Below are 20,244 nucleotides of genomic sequence, written 5' to 3'. Positions count from 1 at the left end.
TGATTAAAAACAAATTAATAAAAACTCATATACAAATTTCAAATATTTATACATTTTAAGCCATCTTTCTGAAAATAATTATGTCAAAAAATCAAATTACAATTCTTATTACTTAGAAAATAGCAAACAAAAATACTAATGATAAAACTACCGATTTCGCTAAAGCTACTTGCATAGGTAAATATATTACCTTACATTATTTTAGTATTAAATAAGGAGGAGTAATAATTACTTGCTCATGAAAGCAGTTAAACAAAATTAACAGGCAAAACACAAACTGGCAAAAATAATTAGTCTAAGTATGTCAAAGGATTCATATTCTTAATATATAGAAACATTAAAAATCCTCCATAAATAATAGACTATTCAGGAGAAATAAAATTTCTAATAAGTAGAAGAAAGCAACTTCATTTATCATCAAAATGCAAATTAAAATAACTATAATTCCATTTTCATCCCAAATTGGAAAAAAATTAATAATGCCAGTGCTGAAGAGCATGCAGTGAAAAGAGTGATTTCATACACTACTAATGGGAGTATAAATTGGAACTACTTATTTAATGATTTGGCACTATATATCAATGGCTTTATTCTTTTCAAATCTTTAGACCTAACTATTCAACTACTCAAAGTCAACTGTTATCCCAAGGAAATAATCAGAGCTAAATACAAAGATTATGTAAAAAATTTACTTCATCATTATTTATAATGGCAAACAAATGAAAACAATCTAAATATCCAATAGTAGAAAAAACGTTAGATCAATCATGGTCTGTCAATGAGATGCAACATTTTTCTTTTATTAAAATCTATATAATGATCTGGGGGAATGATTTGGGAAACACGATATTGTTTTAGGTGGAAAAATCAGAATAATATGGCCAATTCTAAACCTCATTAAATTAACGTGTGTGATTAAAGACAGGAAGGAAACCCAACAAAACATTTACCTGGGTGATAAGATGATAAGGGTATTAAATATATGGAAGAGATTATATAGGTAATTGAGTAGGTTTCTTATATGCAAAGATTAAATCACTTCTTTCAAAGGTAGAGTGTGTTACTTTATATGCACATACGATTTGTTTTTACCTCCGCAGTTCCTTGTCCAGAAGGAAAATTCTCACGTTCTGGGTTAATGCCCTGTCATCCATGTCCTCGCGACTATTACCAACCTGATGCAGGGAAGGCCTTCTGCCTGGCCTGTCCCTTTTATGGAACTACCCCGTTTGCTGGTTCCAGATCCATCACAGAATGTTCAAGTAAGTAAACTTCATTTCTTATGGAATCCTATGTTAGACTCTTACTTTTCCCTGTCTCTGTTGTAGCTTCAGTTCTGAATATTACTATTTTCAGTGAATTTGGGCATCTGGACTTGTTAAATTGTCCTTCTGAGGTATTTTTGATGACCATGGCACAAAGAGTCTTGTTTTGGAAACACTGAACTTGATAATTTCTAAATTTCTTTCTAAGAGTCTAGGATGTAATGATATATGCCATCCATCTCTGTTTTCTTTTTTAAAATATAAGTCAAACAAAATGTATGTGACTTTACCGACTCTAACAACCAGAATCTTGACTATAGTGTTAGATGTAGTCCACTTACTGCCATATGTACCACACTGACATGTTTTTCTATTAATTGATTAGGTTTCAGTTCAACTTTCTCAGCAGCAGAGGAAAGTGTGGTTCCCCCTGCCTCTCTTGGACATATTAAAAAGAGACATGAAATCAGCAGTCAGGCAAGTTCATTTTCCATAAAATTTTCTCTAGTGGAATGCTTGGAAAGCAATTTGTCGTTTTACATGTCACACACAGGAAAAGGACCAGGATTGAAATTTTAGGTAATCAAGATCTATGAATTTTATAAATGAATAATTGTATTTACAATGACTCCTATTTAGAACATTCCCAAAATGCAACATTAGATGTTCTAAGTACCAAAAATGAGAGTTTTTCCCAGAAATGCCTGGCAGTAAGAATGAGTAGATACGGGGAGCCTTTTGATTCACTATAAACACTTACCACAAGCACAACCCATCATTTGAGTAAGGGAATTTGGTTTAACGAAAGGGCTTTTCTAATTGGCAGGAAGAGTTACCCAACTTTCATGAAAATTATTTAAATTTCTTCACCAGCAGGGGAAAAAAAAAAGATTTCTTGGGAAAAGGTATGAATTCTTAAAAATTAAGAAACATAAATTAATGTAGCTAAACCAAATGCTGTATTTTTTTAAAAGACTAGTTGTTAAGTCTTGATTACTTTAATAGATTCAGTCATTACTCCGAATTCACCTTGCCCAATGTCATGAATTCCTTGCCTTTTAGTATTTTCATGGATAATGGGGATATAGTTCTGATTTCAACTTCCTACAGCCCAGTCCAAACATAATGACTTGTTAGGACTTTACAAGTCATATTTCAAACTGAGCCTAGTGGACATAGGAGTTTGTAGGATCTCCTAAAGCAGTGGCTGTCACATGGAGGCATAACAGAATCCTGGCCAAGTTTTTAAGACAGTAATGTACAGACTTCACTCCCAGAGATCCTGATTTAGCTGATCGGAGTTGAGGCCCTGACCTTAGTATACTTTTAAAATATCAGTTGTATTCTAGCATGCAGCCAGCATTTAGAAATGCTCCTTAGGTTTACCAGAACATCACCCAAGAATGATATATATCATTTGCTCCCCTATATGGCAGGCACCAGTGTTATTCAGGCAGCAGCCCAGCTAGCTTGAATGAACTTACCTGGAAACAGGAACGAGCTGTCTAATGTTGCAAACCTTCTGACTCTAATCAGGACTGCTTTGAAATACATAGAGTGCTTTGTCTCTGATTGATTTTTTTATGCTACTGGTAGGTTTTCCATGAATGCTTCTTAAACCCTTGCCACAATAGTGGAACCTGCCAACAACTTGGGCGTGGTTATGTTTGTCTCTGTCCACTTGGATATACAGGTAAATAACAGAGAGGAATGTAGATTTTAATATTTTTATATGAAATCATTATGACTTGCAGTATCAAACTTTAGTATATTAAATGTATCTGGTAAGATACATTAGACTGTGTAAATGTGCCAAAATTTGTTGAACAAGATAATAGGTGAAAAAATTATACATACTTCACAAATGACAGTTTTCTTTGCCCATTTTGGATAAAGACTCATCTTCCCTATGAGTCTTTATCATAACCTACAATTTAAATTGAAATACAATTCCAGGGGTCATGTTCAAAGTTTCATTCTGTCAAAAATTATATGCATGATACTCCACATAGAACAGATTGTCCAGTATAAACATTTTTAAATGAACTGGCAGTTTCTCTCATATGCTACACACTAATAGAAGTTCTTGTGAATAGCTATGATTTGTTGCTTTGTTTCTAGCTTTCTGGAAGCTGTGCTTAGAAAAACAATTTGGCTTTGGACTTTATTATGTAGGAATTATGTAAGAATTATGAGGGTTTTTAACAGTTTGGTTCACATTCAACTTGAGTCCAGAAACATAATTTTTGAGGAGAAATGAAATATACCTTAAAATTGCAATTACTTTAAAATAATCATTTTATTGTAGACAGTTTTTTTTTTCAATGTTATACAACCAACTTGAAAGTTTTTAATGAGAAATAGTATTTAAGTAAAGGAATTCACCACAAGATAAGCAAAAGGCAAGTCAAAAAACAAAGTATAGTCGAGATCTATCTAGAATATTGGCATTCCAGTATAGCTGGCTCATGTTGTGTGCGTGTGTGTCTTTGTGAATTTTTATAAAAATATTTACCTTGATGTTCCATAAGAAATAAAGGATCTTGTTTGGGAATTCTGTAAATGAGTGGTGGTTGAGAGAGGGCATAATATAGAACAGTGGTTCTCAAATAGTCATGTGCGTCAGAATCATCTGGAAGGCTTGTTAAAAACACAGATTGCTGGACCCCAGCCCCAGAATTTCTGATTCAGTAGGTCTGGAGTACAGCCTGAGAATTTGTATTTTTATTGCGTTCCCAGGTAATGCTGATGCTAGTGAGGAGGCCCCTGAGAAAGAAAATGGGTTTCCAGCACAGCTAGCCCGTAGAAAGCCCATGTGCTCCCTGTGGGAAGATGCAGCCACTCTGGGACACCTGGCATGTGAGCTGCAATCTGGCAGGCTTTAGCCCCACCTCCACCCCTCAGCCAGGTGACCTTGGTAGCAAGTACAGATGATATTGTAGCTTTCACTTTGAAATTAGCATAATTCCTGGCTCCATTTTATGCTTCCAAGTGCCCCCAACCCACTTCCAATTTGGGATCTTTTGCTATCTTCTATGTATCTTTATAAGAGTATCTTGGCCCGGAACGATGGCTCACGCCTGTAATCCCAGCATTTTGGGAGGCCGAGGTGGGTGGATCACGAGGTCAGGAGATCGAGACCATCCTGGCTAACACGGTGAAACCCCATCTCTACTAAAAATACAAAAACAAAATTAGCCGGGCACAGTGGCGGGCGCGTGTAGTCCCAGCAACTCCAGAGGCTGAGGCTGGAGAATGGCGTGAACCCGGGAGGCAGAGCTTGCAGTGAGCCGAGATCACGCCACTGCACTCCAGCCTGGGCGATAGAGAGAGACTCCTTAAAAAAATAAAAATAAAAAAATAAAAATAAGAAAATCTTAAATTTGTTTGCTTAGAAAGAGGTAGTACCTTCATTAAATACTTAATAGATGGTAGCACTTAATGAATATTGCCCTTTTCTTTACCACTACCCACTTAAAAATTCTGATTATTGAGATAATTACCTTTAAATGATCATAGTTCTGTTTCGGTTAATCCCATCCTTGGATTGTCCCTCAGTATGTGGTTTACATTGTAGGCTTAAAGTGTGAAACAGACATCGATGAGTGCAGCCCACTGCCTTGCCTCAACAATGGAGTTTGTAAAGACCTAGTTGGGGAATTCATTTGTGAGTGCCCATCAGGTTACACAGGTAAGGGGAAGGTTTCTTGTTTTTAACAATATGAAACTTTGAATCATTAAGATGTCATCACCAAGATAAATTTGGAATGTGTCAAAGATACATTTATAGGATATTATAAACATATTGAAGAAGCGAATTTTCTAATATTACTTATATGCATTGGGAATGTGTTCTTGTCCTTATTCTGTTATGTAAGGAGAACAAGATATCAATATGGCAGTATGTAATTGCTTTATAAACTAGGCAGGCGTGTTCCCATCTTTGCCAGCTAGATGTGTGACCTTGGACAAGACATTTAACTTCACTGAACCTGTTTCTTCATTTTTAAAAATAGAGGTGAGGAAATGACAGAAATGACCCACTTCCTGGGTTTTCTTACAGGATTTTTACAGTTTGAAGTTTTACATTTAAATCTTTAATGCATCTCAAATTAATTTTTGTATATGGTAAAAGGTTGGGGTCCAGTTTCATTCTTTTGCATATAGTTGGCCAGTAATTCTGAGGAAATTTCTGAGGAAATGACAGAAAATATGTAAAGCCTACTACAAATACAAGGTCCTCCCCAAGCTTTTTACTAATATTTTACTGAATTTATGAAGTGTGTGTGTGTATGTATATATATGTGTGTGTGTGTGTGTATATATAAGTGTATATATATCTTCTGTGGATTTTTGTGTGTGTGTGTGTATGAATATGTGTGTATAATTATTACTAACTGTGGACTTTAGGCACATGTATCCTTGAAATTGTTATGGACCACTATGCCTCTCCTTTTAACTTAAATAAATACATATTTAAGTGTTATTTTTTAGCATTCAAAATCTTTTTATTTATGACTTAAATAATTTCAACTTTTATTACTTCAGAGAGTACAAGTGCAGTTTTGTTACACGGATATATTGCAAGATGCTGAGGTTTGGAGGACAGATAATTCCGTCACCCAGGTAGTGAGAATAATACCTAATAGGTAGCTTTTCAGCCCACACCGCCTTTCTTCTCCTCTCTAATAGTACCTAGCATCTATTGTTCCTATTTTTATTCCATGCATACTCAATGTTTAGCTCCCACTTTAAGTGAGAACATGCAGTATTTGGCTTTCTGTTCCTGCTTTAATTCACTTAGAATAATGGCCTGAAGCTGCATCCATGTTGCTGCAAAGGACATGATTTTGTGGAGTTTTTATGACTGCATAATATTCCGTGATCTATAAGTACCACATTTTCTTTAATCCACCATTGATGGGCATGTAGGTGTATTCCATGTCTTTGCTATTGTAAATAGCGCTGGGATGAACACACGAGTGCATGTGTCTTTTTGGTAGAATGATTTATTTTTCTTTGGATGTATACTCAGTAATGGGATTGCTGGGATTACTGGCCAACCATATGCAGAAGAATGAAGCTGGACCCCAACCTTTTACCACACACAAAAATTAAGTTGAGATGCATTAAAGATTTAAATGTAAAACTTCAAACTATAAAAATCCTATAAGAAAACTCAGGAAATACCCTTCTTGACATCGGCCTTGGCAAAGGATTTATGGCTGAGTTCCCAAAAGCAATTGCAACAAAAACAAAAATTAACAAGTCGGACCTAATTAAATTGAAGAGCTTCTGCACTGCAAAAGAAAGCATCAATGGAGTAAACAGGCAACCTACAAAATGGGAGAAAATACCTGAAAACTATGCATCTGACAAAGGCCTAGTACTCAGAATCTATAAGGAGCTTAAACAAATCAACAAGCAAAACACAAATAACCTCATTAAATAGTGGGCAAACAACACGAACAGACACTTCTCTAAGAAGAAAATAGCAACCAACAAACACGAAAAAAACCTCATCATCACTAATCATCAGAAAAGGCCAATCAAAACGACAATGAGATACCATCTCACACCAGTCAGAATGGCTTTTTTTTTTAAATTTTTGTATTTTTTGAGATGGAGTCTCACTCTGTCGCCCAGGCTGGAGTGCAGTGGCCTGAGCTCAGCTCGCTACCACCTCTGTCTCCCAGGTTCAAACAATTCTCCTGTCTCAGCCTCCCAAGTAGCTGAGACTACAGGCGCATGCTACCGTGCCCGGCTAATTTTTTGTATTTTTAGTAGAGACGGGGTTTCACCATATTGGTCAGGCTGGTCTCAAACTCCTGACCTCCGGTAATCCACCTGCCCCAGCCTCCCAAAGTGCTGGGATTACAGGCCTGAGTCACTGCCTTCGGCCAGAATGGCTATTATTAAAGAGTCAAAAAATAACACATGCTGGCAACGTTATAGAAAAACACAGCATGCTTATACACTTTTTTAGGAATGTCAATTAGTTCAGCCACTGTGGAAAGCAGTTTGGAGATTTCTGTAAGTGTATATCTTAAGTCAAGAGTCGCAGTTTTCAGCACCTTCTCACAAAAATAGTTTAGAAACAGTGATCTTATTTTCAATTCCCTTGTTAACCCACATTATAATTATTATAATACTGATGATATATTCTAATAAAATAGACTAGGATTTACTACTTTATAAATAGCAATGACCCCATAATATTATTATGGAGAGTACTGAGGTCAAATAAATCATCCAGCATTGTACCTAACTCATAAAATCATTATTATACTAAAAAGATATCTGAATATATATTTTAATACATGTGGGTATATAATTTTCTATATCTTAAAAAGTTTAGTAAAATCCTGATAACATTTCAGAGGAACCATAACTTTATGTGTATCTAAAAACAATTTCCATAGAGACATGAAAATGTTTAACATAATTTACAGTAGTAATCATTTGGAACAACTCATATTTTCTGTATCTCAAATCCATGCAACACTGGTTGTCCCAGGCCTATGTTTAGGGGCCACATCACATGTATCTTGAAACAAATTGCTCTCAGCTTATACTCTAAGAAGCCCACATGATGTGAGACCAACTGCAGACCAGCAAACTCATCACCCCTAACCAAGGGTGTGTATTCAACAGCTGGAACCACATCCAGATTGCTGGCCTGGTTCCCATTTTCTTTCTCATGCTCTTTCCTCTCCACTGTCTGCCTATGGTTGCATTTCCATAGACCGTATTAAAATTATGCACCTGTATCCTACATTTCTTTATTTAAAATTCCAAATCTCATGTTAGTGACACCTGGAGTTGAATCATAGTAAAAACTTGTGACCAGAATGGTAGACGCATACTATGAGAAAAGTAGAACCAAGTTTCTAAATAAATATATATTTACTAGATGTGAAATGCATTATGTATATTATTTATTACACATTACATTTATTGTGTGGATTTACTGTGAAAAAAAGTGTTCATTATGGTCCATATGAAAGTGTAGATTTTATGTTAGATTTACTATTCTCATAAAAACAACTTTCATTGTGAAATTTCCTTTTAGCATATTTTAATGTCAAGGTACATAAATTATTAGATATGTGTTACATAATTCCATGAGGTATAAAGTTAAGCATCCTGAACTCTTCAACCCAAGGAGTCTTTGTACGTATGTTCTTGAATGTGAAGATTTATGGTTCTAGGCTCATTTCTGTGCCTATCCTTGGCGATGTCACAGACCTCTTTGGATCTAATTCTAGATGTATAAAATAAAGGATATGAATTACATCAGTTGTTCTCAAATTACGTTCACATGAAACATGGGACAGCTGCACAGAAATTTGGCTGTGTTTCCCTAATTTGCAGAAGAAAATGAGTTATTTTATTCATTCAATAGACTTCTCCCATAATTTTTGCCAACTTTGTAACTGTAACGCTGTAACTGTTACCACTTAACTCTAAAAGGAATAAACTCAAAAAGAGAACAACTTGCAAACAAATAAGGAGGATAATTTTAAAACAAAATCACACATCTTTTTAACTAAAAGAATATGGCCAGATATTCATAGTTATCATTTTCCATTGCATGCTGAGTATGTTAGGATTCTTGCTAGAAAAAATTTGCAGTTCACAGAATAGAAGAAACATTTTATTTCAACATGTTTGGCAAAGAGTTAAATTTGTCACAAACATGTTAGGCATGACTTCCAATTTCCCTATTCCAATGCCTGAACAACTTGCTTGGAAACTATTGGTCTTAAAGTCCTTTCAAGTTTTCTGTAGTTCAAAGATTAATAATTCTTTGCAGGTCTGCGGTGTGAAGAAAATATAAATGAGTGTAGCTCCAGTCCTTGTTTAAATAAAGGAATCTGTGTTGATGGTGTGGCTGGCTATCGTTGCACATGTGTGAAAGGATATGTAGGTAAGATGTTTCCAGTCTTCCCAAGTTGTCTTAAAATCTTGTAAACCACCACAAATTAGTACATTGCTTAACATGATATATATTAATGTGAATTTTTGGATTTTATGACTGCATGGTGATTATGTAAGAGAAAGTTTTCATTTTTTGAGGAAATATATGCTGAGATGTTTGGGGTGAAAGGGCATGCAGGTCTGCAATTTACTCTCAAATGGTTCAGCAAAAAATAATTTGTGTATGTGAGGTGTGTGTGTGTTAAGGCAAACTTTCAAGAAGGAACTGGAGACATATCATGTAATATCATATTGCAGACAGATGCACAATAATATGGTTTAAAAGTGTATGCTTAATTGCTAAAGGGTAAATCCAAGAAAGAAAGTGGCCAGTAGAGGAAAATGGCAAGATCAAAGAAACAGGCAAGTTTTGAATGGAATTTACTAGCTTTATTTCTTAACATTATCTCAATTAGATGTCTATTACCAAACTTAATTTCAAAAAAAAAATAAGATTTAAAAAACAGATTATCGGCTGGGCATGGTGGTTCATGCCTGTAATCCCAGCATTTTGGGAGGCCGAGGCAGGTGGATTACTTGAGCTCAGGATTTCAAGACCATCTTGGCCAAAATGGTGAAACCCTGTCTCTACTAAAAGAATACAAAAATTAGCCAGGTGTGGTGATGGGTGCCTGTAGTCCCAGTTACTCAGGAGACTGAGGCAGGAAAATTGCTTGAACCCAGGAGGTGAAGTTTGCAGTGAGCCGAGATCGCGCCACTGTACTCCAGCCTGGGAGACAGAGCGAGACTCTGTCTCAAGAAAAAAAAAGAAAAAAAAACCTCAGAGTCCACAAAAAAATAACTTGCAAAAGCCAGAGCCCATTACAGAATGGATCTCAAACCAGTTTGATGGGCCAGTGGCTCCACAGCCTCCATTCCAAGCCTCTAGAAGCAGCATCCTCCAGGGAGTCAACACTTTAATTACAGTGTTCCCAGGGAATTAATCATTTGGGCTGTTTCTCTTCCTTCTCCATCCTCAGGCCTGCATTGTGAAACAGAAGTCAATGAATGCCAGTCAAACCCATGCTTAAATAATGCAGTCTGTGAAGACCAGGTTGGGGGATTCTTGTGCAAATGCCCACCTGGATTTTTGGGTACCCGATGTGGAAAGAACGTGGATGAGTGTCTCAGTCGGCCATGCAAAAATGGAGCTACCTGTAAAGACGGTGCCAATAGCTTCAGGTAAAGGCTGATTCTTTTCACTTTTTTTTAATTTTTCTAAACTAGTCAGTGTTTCTGCAGCCTTTATGGAGTATTGCTTTGAGTCTCAAGTCAGCCATTTTCAAATGCTGGCCCACGGATAGGCTACAGTTGAATATTCCCACCGCCATTTCTGCTTCACTAAGCCCGGAGTAGAGCCTGCCATTTTAAAATAGGCAACCTGTTATAGCTTAAGTTTCCCGATGATTCTGATGCACAGCCATGTTTGGGAACTAACGTTCTATACTGGGGAAGTCATAAAAGATGAAAGGAAATATAATTACTCAGAAGCAAACACAGTAGCACTAGACAAAGCCCATATTTTATTTATTTATTTTTATATTTTTGAGACAAAGTTTTGCTCTTGTTGCCCAGGCTGGAGTGCAATGGCGGGATCTCGGCTCACTGTAACCTCCTTCTCCCGGGTTCAAGCGATTCTCCTGCCTCAACCTCCCAAGTAGCTGGGATTACAGGTGCCCGCCACCAGGCCTGGCTAACTTTTGTATTTTTAGCAGAAATGGGGTTTCACCATGTTGGCCAGGCTGGTCTCGAACTCCTGACCTCAGGTGATCCACCCGTGCTTTAGCTGAAGTTTTTATACCAGATAAAATCAAAATGGAATCTGCAGTCATATTGTGATAGTGCTCATCTATATTCTATGTCCACAATTTTGAAACTTTTTTAGTAACCTTTTGTTAAAAGAAATCTAACATGAATGTAAAAAAGTAAAATAATAAAAGCTAAGCTTTTGTGGCTGAAAATAGTAGTGTTTGAGGGGGAGAAAGACTATATCTCCCTGAGGCAGCTCTTAAGTGTCAGTAGAATACAGTTTGAAAACCCTCTCCTGTTGTCATTATCAAGACTATCCTGTTCCATCCCCCACTCTTTGCAGGGGAGTACAGAGACAGCACATCTGTAGTACACAAGACAGATTTCTCTTGCTTGCAGAATTTTAGAAAACTGTATTGTCCTTAAGGTGCTGCTGGTTTTATAAGTTTACAAAAGTAAAAACAAAAAAAGAACAAAAGAGGTCTAGCCCAATTGCAACATTTCCCAATCCCCTTCCTTCTAGTTCAGCCCCCTTCCATTACCATCCTCCCACAATATCCTCACCTTCAATATGGAAATGAGGTCTTATCATGTAGCACTGCTTTCTTATGGGTGTTTGACATTTTCTGGCATATACCTAACTGTAGGCAATGAGAAGTTTCCAGATGAACAACAGGAGTTCCAAACTCTTTCCTGGGTTTAAAACGATTGATGAATACCAAAGTTGTCTAAATCCTAACTAGAAGAAAGGTGAAGGTACACGCTCCCAATTCAGAAGGAATGTAGGTTGTTGACAAAGTGAATCTATTTCATAGATGAGGATAGGATAGTGTTGTAATGACACCAAACACAGGAGGACAAAGGTGAGTGAAATTATAGTCAAAATAGATTTACCATCAAATGCAGAGACCCAGTAAAGATCTCCCAATTCCAACTGAGAGTTTTGCTTAAATCCGCCAACCACCAGTTATTCCTGCTAGTCACTGTTAGGTCAGTATCAAAGAGGTCTTCATACGAACATGCTAGTAATGATAACATTAACTCGCATTTATTGGACCAGTCCTTTTAAATTACAAACTATTTCAGTCACACAGAAAATTACAAATAACAATAAAAGTCATGTACTAATCACTGTGATTATCAAACCTTAGTATTTTGCCATATTTGATTCACATCTTTTGTTTTAAAGACATAAGTTCTAAAGGTAGGGCTGGATTCCCTTCAACACACACACATATTCACCTTCTTCCCCCAGCAGTAATCACTGTCCTGAAGTCTGAATATATCTTTCTTATTCGGGTTTTATATTTTGCTACATATATGACTTCTATAAACAGTATATAACTTACATATTACATAAGTGGCATCATAACATACATATTCTTTTTGCAATATTTTTTTCCACTCAGCATATTTTCAAGTATTATCAAGGTGGTTACATTTGGCTCTGGTTTGTTCATTTCAGTTGCTCCTTAGTATTCCATTACATGATGGACTTAATTACGCTATGATTCATTTTCTCAGTCTCCTCTCCATAGACATTTAGAATGATGCTGCTATGTTTTTCTGTTCTTGTGATAGTTCAAACCTGCACGTTACGCACATGTACCCTAGAACTTAAAGTATAATAATAATATAAAATAAAATAAAATAAAAAAGAATGATGCTGCTATGAACATTTGTTATATGGGTCCCTGTGCACCTTGTGGAATTATCTCCTAGAGCAGAAAACAAGACATGGATTTATAGGGCTCTGGGAACACAAACTCTCAACTTCTCAGGACATTGCCAAATTGTAGTCCTACTCACTATATGGGACTTCCGATTTTATGACACTCCTGTCAACATTTGACATTACCAGATATACTTTCCATTCTGATGAGTTTAAAATGGTTTGTTGCATAGAACAGAAACTGTATAGCATCCTGATTAAGAAAAAGGATATAGGTTGATTCAAAATCCCACTCCACCACTTGGTAGCAATAGAACTTGGGCAAATTCTTTAGCCTCTCTGAGCCACAGTTTAGCTCATCTGTAAAATGGGAATAATACTAGTATTGCCTCATTGTTATGAAAATTGGCTTAACATATAAAAGCCTTTAGAACAGCATCTGAACTTTTCATATTTTTCTGAGAACTCCTATGAGGAGAGAAACCACAATGTGTGAATTATATTTCACCTGGACCAGAACTACTTTCTACTTTATTTTTGCTACTACAACATTTCTAATACATCTTATCTTATATAGGTTTAATCAGGTGAACTGGAAAAAGTAATCTACAGTTAAAGCATTTTGATGTTGAAAATATGTTCCAGCATTTTGATTTTCAAAGTCTTTTCGGATAACATTGTCATAAATGGGAGACTTCCTACAACTGTTCTAATTGTTACAACATTTTGTTTTCAGATGCCTATGTGCAGCCGGCTTCACAGGTTCACACTGTGAATTGAACATCAATGAATGTCAGTCTAACCCATGTAGAAATCAGGCCACCTGTGTGGATGAATTAAATTCATACAGTTGTAAATGTCAACCAGGATTTTCAGGCAAGAGGTGTGAAACAGGTATATATCAACTCAGTGTTATTAATAACAATACTAAAAATAGTACTGTAATAACAATACCAATTTTGCCTGCACCAAGCACTGCCCATAGGCCAAAAACTATGCCAAACACTTTGTACTCATTTAATCTTCACAGCCATCCAACAAACTAGGTACTGCTACTATTATCCTCAGTGGCACAGATGATAAAATTAAAGCTTAAAAATTTAGGGGGGAAATAGAGAAAATTGAATTTAGTAGAGCTCTTCACGTTCTACTTATTTATAATAAAAAGGATACTTTGATAAGCCACTTGACTTCAGAGGTGAGAATCCATGAACATGTTTGAGAATCAGCAGATCAAATCTAAATACTTTCTCAGGAGACTGGAGTCTTTTAGCTGTAAGACTTGTTTTATTGAGTGGGCTATGCAGGTTTGGGGCAGAGCTGAATTGCTCATGAAATAGGGAAAAGCCAGAGTTCTAAATAGGATAGCATGTTACCCTTGCACATCCTCCTCCTTCTCTCCTGTGACATCAATTACTTCCTCTCTACTGAGTCATTCTCATTAGCATACAGACATGCTTTAGTATCTCCTGGCTTTAGTAGCATTTCAGGTCCACCTCTCCTTCCAACTACTTCCTGTTTCTCTGCTTCCTTTCACTATTGAATGCTTTTCCTATCTTGTATACTCACTGGTTATTTTATTTAAAAGAATGCACTATGTATTTTGTAAATAATATTTATTTAATTTTGAAACTGCTTCTTAGGTAAATAATCATATTCACTGAAATGAGCTTCTTTGACAATAGCACTGCTTCCTTTGACAATTGGAAATGTCTTCCAAGTGCCACCGTCTGCACACTTTTCTTATTCATTACAGAACAGTCTACAGGCTTTAACCTGGATTTTGAAGTTTCTGGCATCTATGGATACGTCATGCTAGATGGTGTGCTCCCATCTCTCCATGCTCTAACCTGTACCTTCTGGATGAAATCCTCTGATGACATGAACTATGGAACACCAATCTCCTATGCAGTTGATAATGGCAGCGACAATACTTTGCTCCTGACTGATTATAATGGGTAAGCGGAAGTGTCGGGAAGGCTGTGCTTAAGACCTTATCTTGGAGCCAAATTAGAACTGACATTGAGGATGGGAAATGGGAAAGTAGAGGGTCAGTTGTTCCCAGAAAACAGCAGGGTATCAATAATCAAATGGAACATCTGAACAAGTTCTGTAAGAAGGTAAAATTTTCGTGATAATACCTCAAACATGTATTGTGTTTTGCTGTTTACTAAGTATTTTCATATGTATTACTTCTTCTAATATTCACAATGACCTGAGGAACTGTGCCCATTTTACAGACAGTAGAATAAAGTTTCAGAAAGTCTAAATGACTTGCCCCAAATCTCACACCTTGGAAGTAGCAGGGCTAAGTCTCAAACTCTGACTCAAATACTGATGCTCTTTCTTTTATATAATAGGACCTCTAAAAGTTAAGGGATTTCAGTGACATCATTGACCCTTGGGAGACAAGTGTATTGCATACAAATCAGTATACAAACTCAGGGTGCATATTTTTTTAGAATCCATTAATTCCAACTTCAGGGCCCCATCCCCCTGGGTTGTCAGGAGAGCCAACCTTAGTTGTACGCAGAGTCTTGCCAAAGAGTCACAGACTTAAGCAGAACTTCCATCACTGGTCAACTGTCCACATTATTTATCACTGAGCTGTCCACTGACCCAGGCTTTATGGTCCCTTTAAAACCACTGCTTTTTAAACATATGAAATCCTTGGCAAAACTTCAGGTTCATAACTTCAATGTGGTTAGATTCTGCGGTGCACCACATGGTCTTTTCCTCTCAGATCCGCCAAAATTCTACTTATGAGCACGTTGTTGGTGTTCAAAACCCACTGAGCTTTTTTTTCTATCCCCAATCCAGGGGAATCTCACTATTCTAGTAGAAACCTCCCATCCTCAAATACTATTCTTCTTAATTTACTAGATCTGTTAAAAAACAAAAATCCAAGAAGTTTGCAAAAACCCTCCTTTGAAACAAAATATATATAAAGAGAGAACCTGTTGCCTCCTTGAATAAGGAGAGAAACTGGAAAAATGCAGAAAGGAAACCATTAATATCGCAAAAAATATTTTTTCATAAACATCTGTAAACAAGATCTGATAAGATGCTGGGAGAAGTAGTCAATGAATTTTTATCTTCATCATCAACTTTCTCTAATCGTTTCTTTTTCTCCATTTGATTTTGAAGATTTTTCACTTTAAACTGCTTATTAGCTTTGTTATTTCCCTGAATGACACAGTTGTTGGAAACATCTTCTGGCTGGCCATCCTTGTTGTTTCAAATATTCTTTTCTTTGGATCGGCATACTTTGTCTGACATATGACTGCATGAGCAACTGTCTTAGTCCATTCAGGCTGCTACAATAAATAGCATAGACTTGGTGGCTTGTAAAGAACAGAAGTGTATTTCTCACAGTTCTGGAGGCTTCAAGATCAAGGTGCCAGCATAGTTAGTTTCTGGGGAGGCCCTACTTTCCTGTCCACAGATGGCACCTTCTTACTATGTCTTCACATGGTGAAGGTGCAAGTGGTCTCGTCAGAGCCTTCATGACCTAATCACTTCCCAAAGACTCCATCTCCTAATCACATTGGTGATTACATTTCAATACATAAATTTTGAGAGCACACAAGACAGCATACAAATATTCATACCATAGCAGCAACCATCAAACAGACTTATTGTTTGTTTGATGAAGCATCTACGAAACATCTGAAATTTGTTCTTGGTCTTAAGAAACTTACATTCTGGAAGAAGGATGTCAGTCTGGCATTTTACACAATTCTCACCCTTTCCATTCTTGATTCATTCTCTCCGAAACAGCCAGTTGGTAAACTGTCTCAAATTGGAGCAACTTCTCCTGGCTCATCCTAAGACTTGTTCCTACCCCTCAGTGTTTAAGAACACAAACCAATTTTCAGTGAGCTGCAATCAAGTATAATTAGTAAATCAAATCTGCTTTTACAAAATGTGACCAAGTGGAGAAAAAAAAAGAGTAATGGGTTTACACAAAGTACTTTACCCACAAAGAAAAGGAAAAGAGGAAAAATAGTAACATGCCCCACAGTAAGGTTTGCAACATATGGCTAATGACTACATTCCCTGGAATCTTTCTCTCCACAGCTGGGTTCTTTATGTGAATGGCAAGGAAAAGATAACAAATTGTCCCTCAGTGAATGATGGCAGATGGCATCATATTGCAATCACTTGGACAAGTGCCAATGGCGTCTGGAAAGTCTACATCGATGGGAAATTATCTGACGGTGGTGCTGGCCTCTCTGTTGGTTTGCCCATACCTGGTATGTTTTAACAAAATGAGTATAATTCTGTTGAACTGTAGAGGTGATGCTCCTTAAATGGACATCAGGTTTGCTAGCATTTTTGTCCTTGGTTTCAAACAAAGATTAACGGCTCTCTCTCTCTCATTTCCTACTCCCTGATTATCCTAACTGTGGGTTATTAGAAGCTTTTTTCGTAGGTAAGCTGTTTGCCTCTCTGTGTGAGAAATGCCTTTGAAGATCTACATTAAGACTACCAAGAAGCATGCTGAACTAACAGCTGGTTGCTAAACTGTCTTCCAAGGAGATTAATTACTGGTATTTTTTGTTTAAGGATTGTTTTGTTTTGTTTTGTAATCAGCATATAAGCAAGACCATGGCTATCCATCTTTTATGGCCCTTTTCAAATAGATCTTGACCTGTCTTCTAAAAAATACTTTTTAATAAATATCCCAGGAGTTTTAATTTGAAGAATTGCAAACTAAATTTCATTAGGTGACCCAGGTTCTCAGCATTGTACATGGCAATAAGCTTGTTCCATCTATAGAAATATATGCATATGACATTACTTTTTACTTTGCTCATTTGTTTCAGGTACACAAAATGGTGCGTAGGTAACAGAAAATTAAATAGACAAAAATGAATTAAAGTATTAGAAACTGACTAATATATTCTAGAAGTAAGTTGTATGAAACTAGGATAAGTATACTAATAAATATAGCACAAAAATACTAAACTTCATAAAAATGTGATGAGATGCCTTTGCAAAGCCTCAAATACAATACTTATTTTATTTATTAGAAATTATTGGCCGGGTGCAGTGGCTCAGGCCTGTAATCCCAGCACTTTGGGAGGCTGAAGCGGGTGGATCACGAGGTCAGGAGTTTGAGACCACCCTGGCCAATATGGTGAAACCCTATCTCTGCTAAAAACACGCAAAAAAAATTATTCAGGTGTGGTGACAGGTGCCTGTAATCCCAGCTACTTGGGAGGCTGAGGCGGGAGAATTGCTTGAAAACCCAGGAGGTAAAGGTTGCAGTGAGCCAAGATCACACCACTGCACTCCAGCCTGGGCGACAGAGAGAGACTCTGTCTCAAAAAAAAGAAAAAAAATAATTGTCCATACATTGTTTCACTTTTAATACTACGAAGATCCATGTGGATCAAACCAAAATTGATCTACTTGTGAATTTAAAGAATACGTCCTAAGCACTCACTAGGAGGGCCAGGCACCTATGCAAGGCACCGGAAACCCAATGATGAGCAAAAGTTATGTGGTCCCTGCTCTCCAGAAGCTTTTATTGTGGCCAGGGAGTGAGGTGTTCATCACATAATCACACTAAATGATGTGTAATTTCACACTGAGGCAAGCACTATGGAGGAAAGGAACATCATTCTATGAAAGCCTGTAACCAGGGAGCTGATGTAGAATGGGGAGTCCATGGAGGCTTGTGGAGATATCCCTAACTCTCAAGGATGGTCAAGCACTAATTAGCAAAGGGGACTGGGCCTTGCTGAAAGAGCTAGAAAAAGATTGATGTATCTGAAATGCAGGCTGAAAGAGGGAAGGCAAGGCAATCAGGTAGAGAGGGCAGACATAGCCAAATCACATAAAGCCATGTAGTATGGGTTAAGGATTGAGGTTTTCACCCTAAAATCAATAGGGAGTCAGTGATGGATTTTAAGATGGCTGGGTGAGATGGCAGGAAGGGCAGCTTAAGTGGTTCTGGGCATGAGCAGAAAGAAGTAATAGGGTGTATACAAAAATTCCTAAACAACAAAGCGGTCTCTAATCAGAGGACAAAAGGACTCCCAAGTGCAGGGACAGCACTGAAAGTTAATATCCGAGTTAATATCTAAGAAGCATTTATTATGCTTCTCCTTGGAGAGAAACTTGGGACAAATGAAAAATAAGAGAGAAAGCCCACTCCTCCTTAAACCCAGAATAACTGAAGAGATGAATGAAACATACAGACAGATCCTTGGATGTGTATCCACACACTGAGCATTTGCCAAGCGCCAATCCAGCCAGTAAGGCACCATCTGAGTGTTGAGGTTCCAGAAATGGAAGACCCAAAGGACAGAGCTGTAGAGTCAAGGACACATGCATTTTGCTATGAGGAGAAGGCAGAGAAGAAGGAGGCTTAGGACATTTAATGAATTTAGGGAGCAAGGGTGATTTATAAAGAAATGGATTGGGGAGATTAATTTGGAGGGGGAAGGAAAGAGAAACAGAGACAAACTAGAAACTTTAGAGAGGTTGTTGTAAGATGGGAGTATTGGGAGATTAATATAGAGGTTGCTTTTGAAAATCATGTAATTACTTTATAATACTAGAGCAATATCTAATAAGATGATTTTGATGAAATCACTCTGGATAAATTTAAAACGTGGTCTATCATCCTTTGCCTCTTTGTAAAATATACTTGAACAGGAAGCCAGTGCCAAAACCAAAACTTCCTTGTAATACCATCTATGCCTAATTACCCAAATATTTTTACAAAATTTACTCAATGTTTTTGTCACAATGATCATGTGAATTTAATAGAGTAGTTATGCTACTATTTTAGAAATGAAGAAACAGAGAATTCCAGAAGAGTTAAAACGAGACTCTCAAATTGCATTCCTAGAGCCTAACTCTTTTAATTTATGGCTGTGCCCTCTTCATGTCCCCTTCTGCCTTTTCCACTTAGATTAGCCTATTGATACATGTCCACACATGGAGTAGGTGTGGGACCATTAGAAACTGTAGCACTCACAATGGTAGAGGGAACCTCCAGGGGTGTGGATGGACACCCTTAGTATCTACCATACACATCATGCTATAGAATTCTTTCTTGCAATCTACCCACTCCTTTGCCTAGAAATTCTCTATATCTTCCTTCTGCATGAGATTAACTCTAAATCTTCAAGATCCATGTCTGAAAGATTTCCCTGAGCCCAGCCCATTCTCATTGAGCTTTTTGTTTCAGTTCTTCTCTCACTCTGCATGCCTCCACTGCTGCATTAACCACACTATATTGGAAAGTATTTATGTATGAATTTTCCCTTAGAATTATCTCTTAGAAGAAGAAATCCTTTTTTATCAGTGTAAGTCCAGTGCCTGGTATTGTAGACAGCACATTATTGGTAGCTTCATAAACATCTGCTGAATTTACCAGCCTGTGTCTTGGATGTGTCAGAAGAACAGGGAAAGGCAGCTCAGACAGAAGGAGCTCTGCGTGCAGAGGGCACGGAGCCATGAATGGGTTTTGTGTGAGGAGGAATGGTTGACTGATCCCCAAAGCAGTAGCACAGTGTATATAGAGGAGAAGAAAAGGAAGACGTGATAGAGAAAGAAGCT

At 37.2% G+C, this 20,244-nt stretch overlaps 1 protein-coding gene across 2 annotated transcripts in view; it reads left to right on the top strand.

Annotated features, from left to right (window-relative positions):
- SVEP1 (sushi, von Willebrand factor type A, EGF and pentraxin domain containing 1) overlaps positions 1 to 20,244 on the top strand; it is a 225,022-nt gene that overhangs the window by 124,324 nt on the left and 80,454 nt on the right. For both annotated transcript variants that reach the window (XM_031654388.1, XM_031654387.1), the window contains exons 19-27: positions 1,101 to 1,262; positions 1,651 to 1,742; positions 2,862 to 2,958; positions 4,843 to 4,956; positions 9,082 to 9,195; positions 10,226 to 10,427; positions 13,403 to 13,560; positions 14,423 to 14,624; positions 16,747 to 16,922. In XM_031654388.1, coding sequence (XP_031510248.1) covers positions 1,101 to 1,262; positions 1,651 to 1,742; positions 2,862 to 2,958; positions 4,843 to 4,956; positions 9,082 to 9,195; positions 10,226 to 10,427; positions 13,403 to 13,560; positions 14,423 to 14,624; positions 16,747 to 16,922 — 1,317 coding nt within the window. The remainder of the gene's footprint in view (positions 1 to 1,100; positions 1,263 to 1,650; positions 1,743 to 2,861; positions 2,959 to 4,842; positions 4,957 to 9,081; positions 9,196 to 10,225; positions 10,428 to 13,402; positions 13,561 to 14,422; positions 14,625 to 16,746; positions 16,923 to 20,244) is intronic.

Source organism: Papio anubis, chromosome 13 (assembly GCF_008728515.1).
Source record: "Papio anubis isolate 15944 chromosome 13, Panubis1.0, whole genome shotgun sequence".
In the NCBI taxonomy this organism is placed as follows: domain Eukaryota; kingdom Metazoa; phylum Chordata; class Mammalia; order Primates; family Cercopithecidae; genus Papio; species Papio anubis.
Note: the sequence above shows the minus strand (reverse complement) of the source record. Positions and strands in the feature narration are given on the sequence as shown.